This window comes from Dendrobium catenatum, unplaced genomic scaffold (genome assembly GCF_001605985.2).
Source record: "Dendrobium catenatum unplaced genomic scaffold, ASM160598v2 fragScaff_scaffold_231, whole genome shotgun sequence".
Lineage (NCBI taxonomy): Eukaryota > Viridiplantae > Streptophyta > Magnoliopsida > Asparagales > Orchidaceae > Dendrobium > Dendrobium catenatum.
The window spans coordinates 8961469-8980303 of record NW_021318693.1 but is presented as its reverse complement, the minus strand read 5'-3'; the positions used below and the strand labels follow the sequence as shown (position 1 = coordinate 8980303).

Sequence of the window (18835 nt, the reverse complement as noted above, 5' to 3'; positions counted from 1 at the left end):
AGGAGAAACTATAGGTGTCAAGTGATTGCCTATTGCTCTTGATTGCATGTTTTTTATTACATAATTTATCATTTTGTGATATAAGAATTCTAACAATTTTTTTTTTTTTTTAAATCATCAATGCTGGTCCCAATCTTGGATGAAAAAGGTTGAGGATATTTTTTATTTTCATATTTTGTACCCCCACATGAAAATTGTTTGCCACCACCACAAGCCATTGCCCTCCCTCTAACCACTATTACCTGACTACGGTCCATTTGACCTTCGTTGCCCGACTACAGTCCTCTGACCTCTATAGCTAATTATAGTTTTCAGACCACCATCGACTAATTATGACCTTCTGACCTTTATAACTCGACTACAATCCTTCTAACCTTCGTTACCCTTCGACTAGAATAATTATACCACAGTTGCCCGATTACGATCCTTTTGACCTATGTCACACACCAACTATAATCCTTGGACAACAATCACTAAACTATGGTCCTTCAAACTAACTTGTGCAACTAGGGGCCCTCCACCATCCGTCGCTCATTGCATGCGGAACCGTTGCTCGATTATGATTTTTCTAACAAAATAAACAGGCCAATAATCTCTTAAAAATAGCTCTCATGCCATTGTGATTTTCCAACTCCAACCATGTATGCTACTCTAAATAATGTATATTTGCTATATTATGTTCATGTCTTCCCTCAAGAAAGGTCATCATGTGTAATCAACAACTAATTCTAATGGAATTATTTCAATAGTGCTAGGCACCATGAGTTTTTCCTTTCCTAGGTTTTTTACAAAAAAAATTTAATGTTTGTTATGATTCTTACATCTCTCTCTTATCCACATGTGTGATGGATCTTCGTGCAAAACTGAGATGTTAAACTCTACATATCTTTAGTGTCACTAATGTTTCATCACACAAAAAAAAAAATTATCTTATTTTTTATTGAATGTATTGTTATTTTAATAAAATATATTCCATTTTTTTAGTTATATTCCTACATCCTAAAATAAGAATGAAAATTTGTGCCCTCACAAAAAAAAATTCTAAATCTACCCCTGCAGAGTTGAATGGGTTGTACTGGGCATGAAGACACATGAGAATGAGAATATGTTCAAAAACACAAGTAATGGTGAAAATAACGCCATGAAAGATTAGGGCCTGAGATTCAAACCATATTGAGGGTATCTTCGACAATAGCATTGCATTTGAAATTTGCCTAATTGATATGAATTTAAACTATCAAAATAAATTAAATATTTCAAATCTTTTATAAAAAATAGTTAGTACACCTAATTTTATTAAAAAAAAAAATCTTCATTATCGAATACCTTAAAAAATTAATCAAAACTTACATATTTATTTTTTGTTTACACCCATAGTACACCAAATCAAAAGGCCTAAATTTTTTTAAATGCTAAGAGCTCAAGACCAAACAAACACGGAGTACAGGTCGGCTAATTGTTCGTTTCTTTTTTCCTTCTCCACTGTAAACCGGCTATTACATCGCTGGGAGCTCTACTGGGTACGCTTCGCCTCCGTGATTTGCAATAATTCTTTCCTTCCCGTTCACTTGATGGGAATCATATTAGGGCTATTGCTACTCCTTCTTGTGCCCGTCTTCGTTGGCTTCTATTTGGAGATTTTCATGGCTGATCAGGATTCCCGCTTGTATCTTCGCTCCTTGTTGTCGCTGATCTTGGGGGTTGGGTGCTATGCACTTTTGGGCGGGGCGTTGCTTTATGTGCTTCGTAGAAAAAGGCGGGCGGGAGCCGTCGCTGAAGGAGAAGAAGAGCAGGTCTCAGAAAAAACCTTGTTGATCAAGGAAATGGGAGATCAGTCGGTCTCGTTAATGAAATTGGAGACGGAGGTAGCTACAGATAAGAATCTCACTACGGTTCAAGACATGGAGTTGGAGGAGAACGGGAGTAAACCGCAGGAGATCGATGAGGATCTCCACAGTCGGCAGCTGGCTGTGTATGGGAGGGAGACCATGAGACGACTCTTTGCCTCAAATGTTCTCATATCTGGCCTGAACGGCCTTGGCTCTGAAATAGGTGCAATTCGAACTGCTATGATGTTTTTCTTCTCCTTTTGTTTGTTTTTTATTTCTCATTGTAGCTGTGACTGTGGTTGCTTCGGCCATACCTGTGATTACTTTTCTGACACGTTGATCTATGCCATTTTTTACCTGAGTATTGGTTTATTCTTCTAAACTCCTGTAATTTTTTCGTGAATTTTTGTTTGTTGCGTGAGTTTTAAATCATTTCTATATTAAAAAACCAATTTTTTTTTGTCTTACTTTGTTGCTTCTTTGAATGCCTTTTCCATACTTCACGGCTTTGCATGAAAAAAATCGGGTTTTAGGGCGCTCGTAATAATTTCTCCTTAAGATGATACAAAACAGTGGAGCTTTCAGCTGTATTTGGCGACTTGCATAGGTTTTGGCGTACAAGCCTGCAAGCAGAGTAAGGGCAAGGGAAAACAAGAGGAGTTCTAGCTCCCTGATTCTATTACTTCAAAGTGTAAACCTGTAGCTGCTTACTGTAAGGAAGAGTAAGAAAGCTGCAGTAAAGGTTAAGATCGAGAAAGCTTATGCACGCAGGTATTAGTTCATTTTACTGTATATGTTTTATCCAGCTTACAAGAGGTATGTATAGTAGGCTAAGTCATATAATCAACGGTGAGATCTTAATCAGTTACACATAGATGGTGTTGATTAAAACTGTAAAAGGTATTCCTGCAAAATAGAGTAAGTTGTTGAAAGTAAGGTAATGGGCGGCTGAAGAAGTGTAAGAACAACGGCTTATCACTTCTGCTTATCATCCCCACTCAAGGTGACACTCTTATTAATGAGTGTTAGCTTGTGTCGAAGATCTTGAAACCGTTTGATGGGCAAATGTTTGGTAAAAATATTAGCTATTTGATCAACTGTGTTGATATGATGAATATAGATTGATTGATTCTTATCACAATCCCGTATAAAATTGAAGTCGATCTCAATGTCCTTTGTACGGACATGAAAGACAGGATTGTTGGCAAGTGCAATGATAGAAATGTTATCACGGAATAATTTAGTGGAAGTGTTTGTGGGGATACAAAATTCCAGCATAAGTCGTCTCAGCCAAAGTAAATTTGCAGCTGCATTAGCAAGAGAGCAATATTCGACCTTGATGGATGAACGAGCTACAATTTTTTGTTTCTTAAATTGCCAAGATATCAAATTACGCCCAAAGTAAGCACAATAACTTGTTGTAGGCTTACGGTCTACAGAATCTCCTGCCCAACCCGAATCAGAGAATGCAAGAAGCTGTAAAGAAGTTGGTTGTATCTATAGTCCCAAAGACATAGTCCCTTTGAGATAACGAAGAGTTCTTTTGAGCAGAGAAAAAAAATCATTTCAAGGTTGCATAAACTGGCACAATTTGTTTACAATATAAGAGAGATCAGGCCGTGTGACAGTCAAATATTGGAGAGAGCCTACTAAATGTTTGTAAAAATTTCGGTGAGCCTGGATAGCATCAAGAACATTTTGTGTAGGTGAACGTGGTACTAGCGTCCAAGTTCCTTGAGCCTGGATAGCATCAAATTTTGTGGATATAGCTTTATGCCAAATAAGTTTCTTGGAAGCTCGAGTGTAGCTGGTAGGATCAACAGGATGAAGAGTATGAGACATGCTAACAATAAATGACCAATTTTGAAATGAGTAAGCATATGATTGGTTGGAAGGGGTGGCGGAGAAGAATTGTTTGATATAGGCGAGGATGATGGAATGGTAACTGGAGAGGGTTGATTCGGAGAAGAGATATGCTTGGAGGGGGTAGGAGAAGATGAGTTAGAGAGTGTGGATGGAGGAGAATAACTAGAGGGAGATGGTGTAGATGATATTGCAGATGTGAGTGGGACTAAGGCTAAGGATGGATGATATTGTTGAGGTGGTGAGGAAGATGATGAGTATGTGGTTAAGTGAAAGGGAAAAATGTGTTCAAAGAATTGGACATGTCTTGAAGTGATGATTTTATTTGTGAGAAGATTGTACATTTATAACCTTTAGAAGTTGAAGCATACCAATGAAAACACAAGTAGATGATTTTGGATCAAATTTATGTTTGGAAAGGTGAGGCAGCCATGGATAGCATAATGTGGGCTCCAAAAATTCGGCCCCGGCCTCCGCTCGCTGTTGCTTTTTTTTTTCGGCGAGTGAGTTTTAACGGAATAAGTTCCGGGGTAAATTTTGGAAGGCATATGTGTTTGTAGATAAGGCACTACCCAGAGATTTCACCCTCATTTGCAAGGACTTTATGATCTGAGTTCTAGTTTCCTATAGGTGCAAGCCCTTATAGTTAATTACCCCTCCCAATCACGAGAGAAAACTTTCGATTAAGGCTAGTCATCAATCAGATACGTAGAGATATGTGTTATCTGGCATATAGTAGCAGCGTAGATTTTGATTTGGGACTTTGAAGATTTGGATTGGGATATTTGAGAAAGTTTGATATTTAAAATTGAAAATTTCATCATCTTGCACTGAAAGCGAATGGTGGGGGAATGGATGATGGACCCGATCAAGATCCCATGGTTCCGTCGTCCCGGGCCATCGTAGTCCCTGGTCTACTTAGTCAGAGGAGGTAGTCGACCTAACCTGATAGAAGGATCCTTTTCGGCAGCCATAGGTTGCTTCGTCCAAGGATATCTTGTAGACCTGGGGTAAGTATTTGTCTAAGGGGATAATTTGAATTCATCTTAGCTAACAGAGGGTTTTGTGCCCTATTGATAATATCCTATTGATTCATATCTAAAGGATTTGATGCCACTAAGGAATGTATTAGCTCTAATCATAACCGGTATTTCGTGGTGCCATTTGGCGGAAAAACAACTCGGTTCAGACAGCCTTGGGTCATAACCAGTTATCCTGCGGTGTCATTTGGCGGCAAAATCGCCGGTTAGAGGACACGTACTACATCCTTACTGGCAGGAGATTGTTTGAGAGTGGATCCTAGTGATATTTTCGACTAGGCATTAGCTCTATGTGAGATGAAGTAGCTTTAATTTGTCCACCCAAGCAAACTATTGCGGAGGGTAGATGTGTTTTACTTTAAGTGTAGATGAATTTTATTTCAATTTTAAATATTTTGAAATTTGGGCTTTTTTAAGGATTTTTTTGGATATTTAGGTGACATTTGAAAAGTATTTGACTCACCCATCCAGTTGAGATCTATGTTCAACACGGCCATCATCGGGGTGACTTTGAGGTCACTTGAAATTATTTGAATTTTGTGGAAGTTTGAGGGCATTTTGAAATATTTTAGATTAACCCCTCTAGTTAAGGTCTTCATTCAACCCGACCATCATCGGGGTGTTTGGGATTTTTCTATTTGTAGCTTGAACTTTGTCAACCCTATCAACTTGCCGATAAGGGATCGTGTTTCATAGGCTTTATGCTTTTATTAGTGAATTCTCTTGATTGTAGTCCTTGAAGGCTTAATATGAATGTATTAAAACAAATATACCGGCCCCATAACTGTATGTTTGTTTGATGGTTCGAACCCTATCGACTCCTATTGATCCGCATAAAAGGATTAAGTTCGAACTTGAATTCACTTATCGACCCGCGCAACATTCTTAGATGTCACGTGTGTACCAATAACACGCTCGTCGGGGCCCATGCGGGTTTCGTGATTGTATTTACCCTTTTGTGTACCTATGTGTATACAAACTACGGTGCATGTACGGGGATACTTTGAAAGTATTTATAAACGCCTTCTATCCGCTTGCATCGATGTTGCGGATCCGGTGGTGTGTTGTAGCAGCTTATGAATTGAGTCATTTACTGCTTTGTACTGGAAGACTATCGTGCACTACTTATCTCTTTCTGGAGGTGGATTGCAGTGCACTAACTAATTTCCTGCTTTGATTGTATAACGAGTCTCCTTCAACGGCTCGAAGGGGTTTGCATTTGTTGTAGTAGTTTTGCATGTTGTTCATAGATGACATTTTATATATGTAGCGGGTTTCCTTCAAGAGCCCGTGGATGATGCATTATGTGTACGATGAGTTTCCTACAACAACTCATAGAAGCTTGCTTTTGCTATACCCTTTTGGCATTCTGCTGGTGGACAACACTTAGTGTATGTTGAGTCTCTCACAAGGACCTGTGGATACTTACATTTGTTACATTTTATCCAGTTTTTACTTGTAAATGGGATATAGTGCATATGATGAGTCTCCTACGACTCCGTAAATATTTGTACTTTGCCACATACCACCTACTCTTGCTTATAAGGAGCTAGTATATTTGCTTAGCACTGGATTATTGCTGATTGTAGGAGTTTTATAACATTCATTGCATGTTGTTGATTGTTACCCATAGGTATATTGTTCTGCATTCGAAAATTCCCTATGTCATTTCTTATAAATGATACCTCACATAAGTATCCATATGCATTGGAGACTCATCATATCTGGAGCATATCCCCTTCGTGCACATTAGCCAACAAATCATCGCATTCATTAGCAGCCTACCATGCTTATATGCTTCATCTTTTCATGTTTGTAGATGACTACTATATTCATCTATGAGCTGGTTGCCATTGATTGGAAGGAAGCCTTGCTATTCATTTCATGTTCTTTATATGTTCTTTGTGACTATGTCATCCATGATTGAGATGACTAATATGCACTCATATTATATACTCCCTTTAAGTTGATCGTGATTTATTACATTAGCTCACAAGTAGGTGTTTAGCAATTCATCACGAGTTTTCTGGTAACTCATTGATCTTCATATGGTTTGTTGCCTCTGAATGGGACATAGACTTTTCATTCATCATGAGTCATTGCCTATGAGCAAGTTCTTACACCTTCAATTTGATTTGTTAATGCTCATTTGTTTGATCAAACTTATCGCTTGGCTTAGGCTTAAAGTTCAAATTCCTTGAGTCCAGTTTGAATCCACAGTACAAGTTCAAATCAAGTTCTATTCTTATTGAGTTCAAGTCTCGGCAAAATCCTTTGCTTTGTTGTTCAAGTTCAAGCCATTTATTATTTGAGATATGTTCAACTTTAAGCTCAAGTCCAAGCCCCATTTTTGTTCGAGTCCTTGTCTTATTTCAGATAAAATTTCGGCAGCCTCCCGGCATCTCCCTCGTTTCGGGGAAAAATACGTGAGGCAGCCTACCCGCCACGTCAAAAAAGACGTGCACGGCTGGTGTTGTGAGACACCGCGGCCATAGTTTTTATCATCCACCACGCTAAAAAAGGTTTGCATGGGTTTTTAAAAGCAGATATTTAAAAAAGACAATTCTTTCCCCGCATACGGGTACATATATTTTTGCCCCGCCGTGCTAAAAAAAGCGCGCACAGGGATCGCCTGCTTCGTTGTAAGCACCGCATCAAGTTCCCTCCCATTACGTTAAGAAAAGCGTGCATTGATGGTCCCTTGGCGCGCCACGAACATAAAAAATAGGACTTTTGGAAGGGATTACCCGTCTCACCACAAGCACCGGAGCGAACTTCCTCTCACCGTGCTAAGAAAAGCGCGCATGGGTGGTTATTCGCCCCGTTGCAAGTGCCAAGAGCGGGTTCTCCCAAGTTTAGGATGTTATACCTTGGCAACTAGTGATGGTGCTGGCACGCGGATCGAGGGAAGTAGAGAAAATAACCATAATTAATTATTATTTATTATAGATAATTAATTAATTAATAATAATCCCGATCGAATAAGGAGGGGACGTCGTCAAGGGAGCGTATTCGAACAGCCATGTGGGAGGCGGAGGAGCACACGGAAGGGAGAACGTTATCTTGACAGCGGCGAGCTCCCGTTGTTTCTTCCGATCAAATCGTTGTAGGTTTCGGTCAGACAGGAAAAGGGAAGATCGTCGAAGGAACAAAGTCGAACGGGGCTAGGGTTTCGGCAAGGTATGAAGCTCTCACTCTCTACCTCTCTCTCCCTCCCTGTCTCTCTTTCTCTCTCTCTCTCTCTCTCTCTCTCTTTCTCGATCGAAAGAACCAAGAGTCCGACAGTGGAGTTGAGAGTGGGAGGAAGCAAATTAGAAGCTTGGTCGCATGGAGTCTGCGGAGAAGAAATGTCCAAGGCTTCGTTTTGTCATTGCTTTTATTAACGCCAACGGAGGAGATTTGAGGCGAGCGTGAGAAGCGACTGAACCCGGTGTCGTTGCAGAGTAATGAGTACTGTAGCAGTGGGATTTGACTGTGGCAAATATGGGATGGGCAACATGCTTTGCCAAAGGCATGTGATGATTTCCCCTATATTTAATTTTTTGTTGTTGAGGTCAACACATAAACAACCAAATATATTTAAATGAGTATAGTTGGGTAATTTTCGGCAAAGTAATTGGTATGGTGATATTTTTGGAGTATTTTATATAGGCAAACGATTGATTAGATAAATTGTGATGAGAAAAGCATCAACCCAAATTTGCAAAGGGATTTTGGCATCTAACATTATGTTGCATAGTGTTTCAATAATATGATAGTGTTTTCTTTCAACAACACCATTTTGTTCAGGTTTATAGGGGCTAGTTAATTGGTGAAGGATGCTAGTATTTTGTATAGTAGCTTGGAAATCACAATTAATAAATTCACCACCATTATCAGATCGAAGAATTTTAATTGGTTTATTGAATTGTTTTTCAACAGAAATTTTGAAAAGTAAGAATTTAGAATGAGCTTCATATTTAAGTTTCGTTGGAAACACCCAACAATAATGAGAGTAATCATCGACAAAAAGTATATAATACTTAAATCCTTGATTTGACAGAATTAGGGAGGACCCCATTCATCTATATGTATCAATTCTGAAGGTTGTTTGCTACAACTTGAAGAACGAGAAAAAGAAAATTTGTAACTCTTGGAGAGAGCACAAGCAGTACAATAAAACTTTGTAGAAGTTCTAAAAATGTAGGAAGATCAGCTTGTGTTGAGGAAGATGGATGTCCCAAGCATCGATGCCAAGGAGTGCTGAGCAAGGCAATAGAAGGTGTTGAGGCTGTTTGTGGAGCTTGAAGTCTATAGAGGCCTTGATGAGAGGGACTTTGGAGAAGAGTGTGATTGCTCATCAAATCCTTGATAGAAAAATCATATTTATCAAATGTAATCGAGCAAGGATTATCATAAACCAATTTATGTACTGAAGTAAGATTGTGGGAAAGAGTAGGAACATGTAATAAAGGTTTGAGTCAAAGCTTACGATGTGGAGTTAGAAGTATTCCCTGGCCAATATGTGTTATTGGTAGCATGTCCCCATTGCCGATCTGAACCTGCTGAGAACCGGGATATGACTGAGGTTGCTGTAGTAGATTGATGTCATGTATGTGGAGCGAACTCTCTATAGAGCCTAGTACCCAATCTGAAGTATCTTTGAGCAAAACATGCAACTAAAGCTGAGGAAGAGGGTGGCTAGTACTGAAAATTTTCTGTATGCTAGCATTTAAAAGCAGAATGTACTGTTTGCAACATATTTGACACTCAATATAGGCAGAGTTGGTTTGTCCACTGTGCCGACCAGCATTCTGTATAGGAACGATGGATGAAGCAGCAAACCGACCACGTCCTCGGTTAGAGTAAAATCACGAACGTCCTTGGCCACGGGAGGCAATGAGAGCTAATTGTGGATCAGGTGACATGAGAGTGGAGTTTTCATGAGCAGATTTTGCGGCAATATTGAGTTCTTCTCTACATGGCAACACATAAAAGTCATCTAGACTAGTTGGGTGAAGATTGGTATGAATTGCGGTCTTAAATGACCGATATGAAGAAGGAAACCAATTCGATGTGTACAATATTAGATATTCAGGATCCTAAGGAGTGCCAAAAGAAGAAATAGCATCACATTTACTCTTGATATCCTAAAGGTATTGCAGCATAGTCTCATCTTTCATGGATATGTGATGTATTTCATTCTCAGTTGAAGTAATCTAGAACGATTGGTGGATTGAAGTCTCTGTTTGATCGTGTGTCAGATTTCTGCGTAGGTCTCCAGGTTTAAAATATAGGGCAAAAGATTCGGAGAAATTATTGAGTACATAGATGCAACAAGGTTTTGATCCACAAGTATGCAGGTTTGATAGTGAGGATTTGGAGTAATTTCACCCGATTCTATAATGCTTTGCTTTACTGGTTTAGTTTGAACCATCCAAATATCCATCGAAGCCATTTGTGCTGAATAGCTTCAACACTTCCAAATGAGATGATTATCAACATTGAGTTTAATATTCATAACTGACTTGAGATTGAGCATAAGAAACTTCAATTTGAGGAGGTATGATGATTTTGCTCATTTTGACGGGAGATTGAGAAGAAACAAGAGACGGACTGGTAGAAGAATCTGCAGTACTCATTTCAGTTGCAATTGAATTCGATCAGCTTCGGAACAAGAGAAGATAGGATGAACAGATCCTTATTTCAACAACCGGAACCTGGAGCTTTGATACCATGTAAACCTGTAGCTGCTTATTGTAACTATAAGGAAGAGTAAGAAAGCTGCAGTAAAGGTAAAGAAGAAAAAAGCTTATGCACGCAGGAATTAGTTCATTTTACTGTATATGTTTCGTCCAGCTTACAAGAGGTATGTATAGTAGGCTAAGTCATGTAATCAACGGTGAGATATTAATCAGATACACATGAATGGTGTTGATTAAAACTGTAAAAGGTACTCCTGCAAAACAGAGTTAGTAGCTGAAAAGTAAGGTAATAGACTGCTGTAGCAGTGTACGAACAACGGCCTACCACTTCTGCTTATCACAAAGAAATATATCAAAAGCTAACCGTTAAGTAGTTGCTTCTAGCATAAGTAGTCCTTACACTCACTAAAAGCATAAAACGGTGTAACCGCAAATAGCTAAAAAAGTAATATAAGTAATAAAGCTGAGGAAAATAGCTAGGAATAATGATTTGGTGAAGCTGCATCAATTCATTCCTTCCTTTGAAGAACTCGTTGAAGTTCATTGAGCTGCATGGTATCGATGTCAGACATTAAATGTTGGAGAAATGTTCAAATCTAGTGGAAGAGTCAATGCATAAGCATTGGCATGTATCCTTGAAATCCTTTCATTCTTTGTTTCAACTTGGAATGGGTACTAATGGAGAATGGTTTTTGCAAAGACAGATCACGACTAATTCATTTTCTCTTAAATCGTTTTATCTATGTTGTGAATAAGCTTGCTATTTGTAGAGGTTGTTGGTAGTAGAAAGCTTGTTTTTCTCGTGTTGAAGCATATTGTCAAAGTTGGTGACTAAACCCATTGTTGGTTTACCGTGAGCTCCAGGAATGACATCCAAGTCCACAAGTGTGGTTGGCAATATTGAATGGGCTTGTACCTGTAAAACAATTAGTCATTTCATTATACACAAATTCAACTTGACTAATACCTTATCCCATTGTCTTGGACAATCACTAGCAAGCCAACAAATCATGTTGCTAAGAGTGTGTTTGACCACTTACGTTTAGCCATTAGATTCTGGGTGACATGATAAACTCAGGTGGAGTTGTGTTCGAAATCCTTTCCACAGTTTCTTTAAATGTAACTGTTATACTTAAATGTCATGATCTATGGTTAAACTCTAAGATAGTATGTAATTGAGTAATATCCTTGAAGAAAGTTTAGCAACATAAAACAAATCAACTATCTTCTTACAAGCAAAAAAGCGCGCAATCTTTAAAAATTAGTCTGCTGTGACAATTATGTGGTTGAAACCACCCTTAGTTTTTGATAATCCTAAAATAGTATTAAGACTCAAATCCTCCCAAATTGAATATAGAACAGGAAAGGAAAAATATAATCCAGCGTTTTGAGTGAATCTTTTATATGTGAGACATGGAGCATTTTTCAATATAGCGGCATACATCTTGGTGAATCTTCAGCTAGAATAAATGACTTTGTTGTAGAGCTAGAGTGGTCTCACCCAGTTTGTGCGGCCATAAAGGTCTTTGATTAATTTCCATCTGAGTGAAGTGTCGATTATACATAGTTGATTGCCTTTGAAAAAAAATAATCTTGCTCTAATGAGTAGTCACTGATTGGGCAATGATTGATGCACTTACAGCATGGTTCTGTGAATTTTTTGTCAATCGAATATAATGGTTGCACTATGTCCATTCCCATTATACTAATTTGTAGTATCACTGGGAGACTAGCACAACGATTGAGTGCATCCACCATGCAATTGCATCTCCTGTGTTATGCTTGAAAATGAAACTAAACTTTTGTAGAAATATCACCCATTGACATGCATCCTACTTAAATTTAGTTGAGTTTAAATTGTGGAGATTGGTGGTCATTGAATAAACTGAATTCTTGGTTTAATATATAATATTCCCATTGTTTTAAGGTTTGAATGTTTGTATAAAGCTCCTACTCATGGGTCTATCGCTTCTATTAAAATGAGCATAATTTTTTTTTGCTTTAAAACATCTATTGTCTTGTCCTCTTGAAACAAAACCTCGCCTTGACAATTAATAAAGCATTAATTTTCACTTGAAAAAGCTTTGTTGAAGATTTGAATGGTGACTACCGAATTTGAATAGTGCTTGGATTTGATATATTGAAACTCTACTATTGTTTTTTCCCTAAGGATAATATTTTCTTTTTCAAAAAATTGGCGATGCGTACCAGTATGAAATTGAAATTGTGAATGAAAAACCTATATATGTTTGCGAGACCATGAAAACTATAGATTTTTTGTGTGGCATTAAGGGTTTGACTAAGATTTGATAGTCTATTTCTTGTGTGGGTCGATTTGTACACTTGACGTATTGATGATGAAACTCAGGAAATGAACACTAGAGGTAGTGAGTTTAGATTTAAAAGGTTGAGATAATTTTGATTATCTCGTGGCGATGTGAGCACTAGTTGGAGGCATAATTTTTAAAATTGCACAATTTCACCCTCAGGCGTCTTATTGATTAAGCATTTCTAGGATCAGGAGAGGCATACGCCTCATAGAACCTAAGGCGCTCCTCAGAGGTGCAATTGTGCAATAACAGGGGAGGCGTACGTCTCAAGCAAACGGGTCCTACTCACTTAAGTGTCTAATCAAATACCCCATTCATTCCTCCCTAGCGTCCCTCGGCCGACCCGAACCGCATGAAGCTGCAAAGCCCTGCATGACCCTGCCCTAGTGTCCCTTGGCCGACCTTCTCGCCGCCTATCTCGCCGGCGCCTGATAAGAGGTTGAGAAACAAGGGGTTGAAGGATGATGATGACCCTTTGGTGTGTGATGATGTGGCTTCTGATAATGAGTGGTCCATAGATGATGAGACATATTTGCCATTATCAGACCTGTAGCTAGAGGATCTAAGTGTGGATATCTTGAGGGGAGAAGCAGATCAAGTGAGCAAATCCACTAGTACCACATCACACACATCTACTAGTACTGCAGCACAATAAGCAAACAAAGGTATCTCACAATTTCTTATGTGCTATTACATTTATTTTTATTGAACAGAGAAGAGAAAAGTGGGTAAGATTGAAAATGATGAAAATTTGACATTTATAGATACAATTGGAGATGAAGATGCCTCCACTGAAGACCCATTTGTGACATGATTGGATTTTAGATGTTCTTTCTTATTTGTACTTTGGGAGTTTTGATAGACTTCAATTTGTAGTTTTATACTTTGAATTATGCTATGAGATGCATATATTGCATCTATTTTATTGTTTTCCACTAAGTTCACTTCTCATTTAGATGTTTTTATTGTGTCATGGGCTATTACTGTTATTTACATGCTAGAATACATAAATTCGCATTTACGCAATTCTTCATCCATGAGGCTTATGCCTCACACCGCCTCAAGGCTTATGCTCGCCTCACGGACGAAAGATGCCTCGAGGCTTATTTACGCAATTTTAAACCTTGGTTGGAGGTGGTTTAAATGATCTAATAGTGATCAATTGAAGATGAGCATATAGTTAAAATAAACAATATAAAATTTATCAACGAATGTTTATCTCATTCATCAATTACATAAAGTACTTAGTTCATTGCATAGACCAAAATACATCGCTAATCATTCAAAGAGTCCTTGTGAGTCTTGAATGATATCTTCCATTCGTCACTTGAGTGGATTTGAATTTGATGATACACATTGTTAGGATCTTGTTTAGAAAAGAATTGTTGCCATGTTCTTGTCCAATATTTTCTATAGATGTGCCATCAGGTACCTATACTTAACTAAGATTTTGTTAATTGTCTGACTATCAATACACATCTGCCAAGTGCTACCCTTCTTTGGAACAATTAGTGCTTTGTACCACATAAGGACAGAGACTATATCGGATGAGTTTTTTGTCAAGGTGCTTATCCACTATGTCTTGTAAGATTCTGTGCTCATATAATTTTATTTTGTAGTGCGGCAATTTGGGCAAAGTGATTCTCGGAATGAGATCAATTTGATGTTGAATTGAGTGAATTGGAGGAAATTTTCTTGTAATTATGCAGGGAAAACATTTGAGAGCTGTTGTAGCAATTTTGCTACTTCATTTGGGGGAATTTTCATGAAACAGTGAGGGTTTTTGGTCATTGATAGAGCAAATAATCTAGACCTTTTCTTGATAGTGATGATTAATTAAGTTCCTGTGACACTCGTAAATGTAGCTTGATCGTTATTTGGCGTTTAGATGGGTGTGTGGTCGCCTGGTCGGCAACAATTGAATATGCTTGCCTTCAAAAGTATTCATTAGTATGACAGTGATATCAAATTACAAATGCCGCCCTGTATTAAGTGGCATACGCCCATGTCATCATGTCGCAAGCACATGGCATAAATAGTTCTTCTTAATAGAAAATGTGACCGTACACATGTTTGTTACAAGACCATCAATTCTTTTATGATTAAAGTTAATTTTGTATGGTTGTGGATGTTTGTTGTCTTTAATTGAAGAGCTATAACCACATTATTATATATAATATTTTTAGTACATTTTTTTTCCACTAATATATATTACAAACTTTTTTAGTGATGGCACTGCTAGTGTTAAAAATAGCTTGGCATCAAGTTTGGTTATTTTCTTCCTGGTCTCCATTCATCAATTGAATTTGTTGTCAGGTCATATACTTATTAGAGAGATGATTGGGTTGGAAACAACAAAAACTCTTCAACAGACCTAGCTTTTTATAAATGTTTTATATTGGGAACCAATTTTGGCCTGCGTTCATAACTTGGGGGAAGCATCAACATTTTGTTGGGGTTGAAGGGGGCTTGTTTTGCATAGGTTGAGGTAAATTGTTGATTGTTTCAATGAATTGTTCAGTCTCTAGACATCTATTGTTCATACTTCAGTGATTACAACCTGATTGGAGTTTTCCTTATAGGTAAAATTCATTGCGTGGGATCGTAATCAAACTAAATTGAGTTTAAGTTTTTCCCGAATTGAAAATTTAACCCCCCCCCAAAAAAAAAGTTTCTGGTAATCATTTGCTGAGTGAGATTGTTATTAGGCATTCAGGCGATAGAACTCTCTAATATATGCAATGATCCGAGATTCTTGCGAGCATCTTTGATTTTGTAAATATAAAATTTGTTCATAATCCAATGGAAGGGGATGTCCCTTGAGCAATTGCTTCATCTGGCGTTAGTTCTTGTCTTTGCTCTTCTTTCCTTTGAGTTTGTAGGCAATATATTTGACTTGCCACTTGGGTGGGATTTCCATGTAATCAGAAGGCCTCTATTGTTTGTTCCTAGTCGAGGTGATCCAAAATATGTAAGTTCTCATAAAAAAGGGTATTTTAATCTTTACTTTGAAATCTCGATGGAATTTATTTTTTTCATAGATCTATTGTCTACGTGTTTGATTCTACAATATAAGTGTTGGAGTTTAAATCATAATTGGAATTGGTGGGTTGTTGTCAAGGATAAAAGCCCCTCTCGAAGTCAGGAATTCAATATGTGTTGGTCGAATGGTTATTAGGGCTCATTGTAGATCCTTATTCACCACTGAGCCTCGCTCGTTTCTAGTATGGTTGCCAAATTCGCTGGTATGATTGCTAGTGGGAAGTTGCTGCCGCTCCTTAGTGCATGAAGTTTGTCAAATTTCTGAAAAAAATTGCCAGAAGTCAGTACTCAAGCCATCCACCTTCTTTTGAGCATCGGTTGAGCTTCATATAGTGTTTCCCAATACTGAACGTTGCATGTACCAGGGACTGCTCACCATCGATCATGGAGCAAGTGCTCTGATACCAAGGTGGCATAGAAGTTTGCAAGTAGAGAAAGTACAAGGGCAGATGAATTCTAGGACCCAGTTTCTACTGTAACTTGACTGCGGACAATACAAGTTGTCTTTCTACTCACTTAAAAAACAGAACGGTGTAACCATGAATAGCAAATAAAGGTAATAAAAGTAACAAATCAGAACAAAGCTAAAGCAGGGAAAAATAGCAAGGAATGATGACTCGGTGAAGCTGCATCAGGTTTTAGGTATAGATTTGGTTGCTGTTTCTAAACTGTAAATCTTCAATTCTATGATAATGAATACATGAACAAATAAGTAGAGAAAGTACAAGACAATACAAGTTGTCTTTCTACTCACTTAAAAAAACAGAACGGTGTAACCATGAATAGCAAATAAAGGTAATAAAAGTAACAAATCAGAACAAAGCTAAAGCAGGGAAAAATAGCAAGGAATGATGACTCGGTGAAGCTGCATCAGGTTTTAGGTATAGATTTGGTTGCTGTTTCTAAACTGTAAATCTTCAATTCTATGATAATGAATACATGAACAAATAGTGTGTGCTTAATATAAGTTCAGATATATATAAAATGGTCAAGGCTTTATGTGTTTAAAAATGTGCGAGTGAATGTGTGTTTGAGTTTAAGTACATTGGTGGGTTTGTTGGCACTCATGTAAAGAAGCAATTGGGTAGCTAGGTCTGCAGGAAACTATATTTGCATAACAATCAATCTGCACATGCATTCCATATTCTTATACAGCTAGATAAGCTTTTGTTTTTTAATATAAGTTCATTAAAATATTTTTTTAAACAAAATCGATATAGTATAGCTTCCTTTCATCAGAAAAATAAGAAGTAAAAAAGAACCTTATATTTATCATGTGATACCACAAAATTAGTAGAAATATATTAACATTTGATTGAGATACTACTTAGTGTATACCTACATAAATGTATCCCATAACAAAAGCATTTGTTATATTAGTCCTGTATACTGTATTTGAGTCCTTTTAAATTGAATGAAAATTAAATAAATCCTTATGTTATATTAAAGTTCTTAAAACGCATCCCTCTCTATACTGGTTTAGAAAAGGTGTATCTAATTTTTTATATTTGTTTCTTTTGCAACACTACATTTCTATGCGGTCCCTATAAAAGAAATGCTGCTATAATTTGAACATCCGCTACATGAATGCATCTCTTTATGACCAACCCTATTAATACTAAGAAAAGAATCCAACGAAGAATATAAACTTCATATGGCTTATTTTTAGCGTGCCCTCCCCGCACTGTTATTGTATCTTCAAATTAATCCACTTCTTCAATGTTCAACATGCGCGCCACCAAGAGTTACCATAAAAATTGCCATGCTAGTGGCAGTGAAACTTTCTTTGTCTGTAGCTGAGTAAACCTTTATGGCAGCGCTGCAAGCACATCTAAAGGGCAGTTTTCATCAACTCAAAACTGCTTCATTTCTCCTAATGGATTGCACTGACATCTTAAGAACAGGAGGAATAGTTAAGTAGCTATAGAAAGTAAATTTATCAAGTCAAGTACATGATTGTGTCAGCTTGCTATATACTGCTATATGAGTAGCTATTCACGGATGGACTGTAGTATTAATGTCTCCAACATTATTCCCATCACTGAATACAGATAGCAAACCTCATCGATATTTAATAAATGATGAATAAAACCTTCCTCTGCTTTCTGATAGACCAGCCGAATTTGATAGGGAGGGAATTAGGAAATTTCCTAATCAAGAGCGAGTTGTTTAGGAAGGTTCTTAATCAAAAGAAATTAGTTATGAAATATTTCCTAATTGAAGAAAGCATATTTGGGGGCTGATTTAGAGGGGATTAATTAGGAAATATTTCCTAATTGAAGATGACATATTTAGGGGCTGATTTGGGGGGATTAATTAGGAAATGTTTCCTAATCAAAGAGGACAGATTTATGGGGTGATTTGAGGGTTGATTTGAGAAGGAAATAATTAAGGAAATTAGGGGAGGGCTATTTGGGTATTTATTGTTGAATTGTTTTTTTTTAATTGTTGAATTGTTTGCTTTAAATAGGAAGAGAGGATTAAAGTTAGAGGTATGCAAATTATTGTGGTTGATTTCTTTCTTGGAGTTTGGTGACTTCGGCTCTAGCTACGTCTAGGATTGGGAGAGATAGATCATCCTCTCGAATTGAGGATCAATAGTATCTTGCTATTTTCTTCAGTTAGTTTGATAATTGCAATAAAAACTATTGTTTTTCTATTCTTTTCATTGGATTTGTGGATCATTCTCGCTGTTTTTGCTTCTCTTGTTAGGATTTACTTGAGATCTTCAAGTATTTCGTAACAAATTGGTATCAGAGTAGATTTTGGGATGGTGTTGGGGATTTTCTTGAGAAAATCAATATTTGATTTTTAAAAGGAAGATGGCTATTTTGCTGTTTTTGGAATCGATATTCAAATTTTTAAGTCCAACAAAAATTAGTGTATCGATGGCAGTCAAGAAAGTGGATGCTTTGGAGGACGCCTCAAAAGGGAGTTGAGCTAAATGAAAGCAACGATGGAAGATAGAATTTCATCTGTGGAAGAAAAAGTTTTCGATCTTCATGAGATGGTGAAGAAGATATTAGAAAATCAAATTCAAACGACGA

At 37.4% G+C, this 18835-nt stretch overlaps 1 protein-coding gene across 1 annotated transcript in view; it reads left to right on the top strand.

Annotated features, from left to right (window-relative positions):
- The first annotated feature begins 1390 nt into the window (after positions 1-1390).
- The window catches only part of LOC110108728 (ubiquitin-activating enzyme E1 1-like), a 38360-nt gene continuing 20915 nt past the window's right edge, over positions 1391-18835 (top strand). Inside the window, exon 1 of the mRNA XM_020839488.2 lies at positions 1391-2052. Within this exon, the coding sequence (XP_020695147.2) occupies positions 1410-2052 (643 nt within the window). The 5' untranslated portion in view covers positions 1391-1409. The remainder of the gene's footprint in view (positions 2053-18835) is intronic.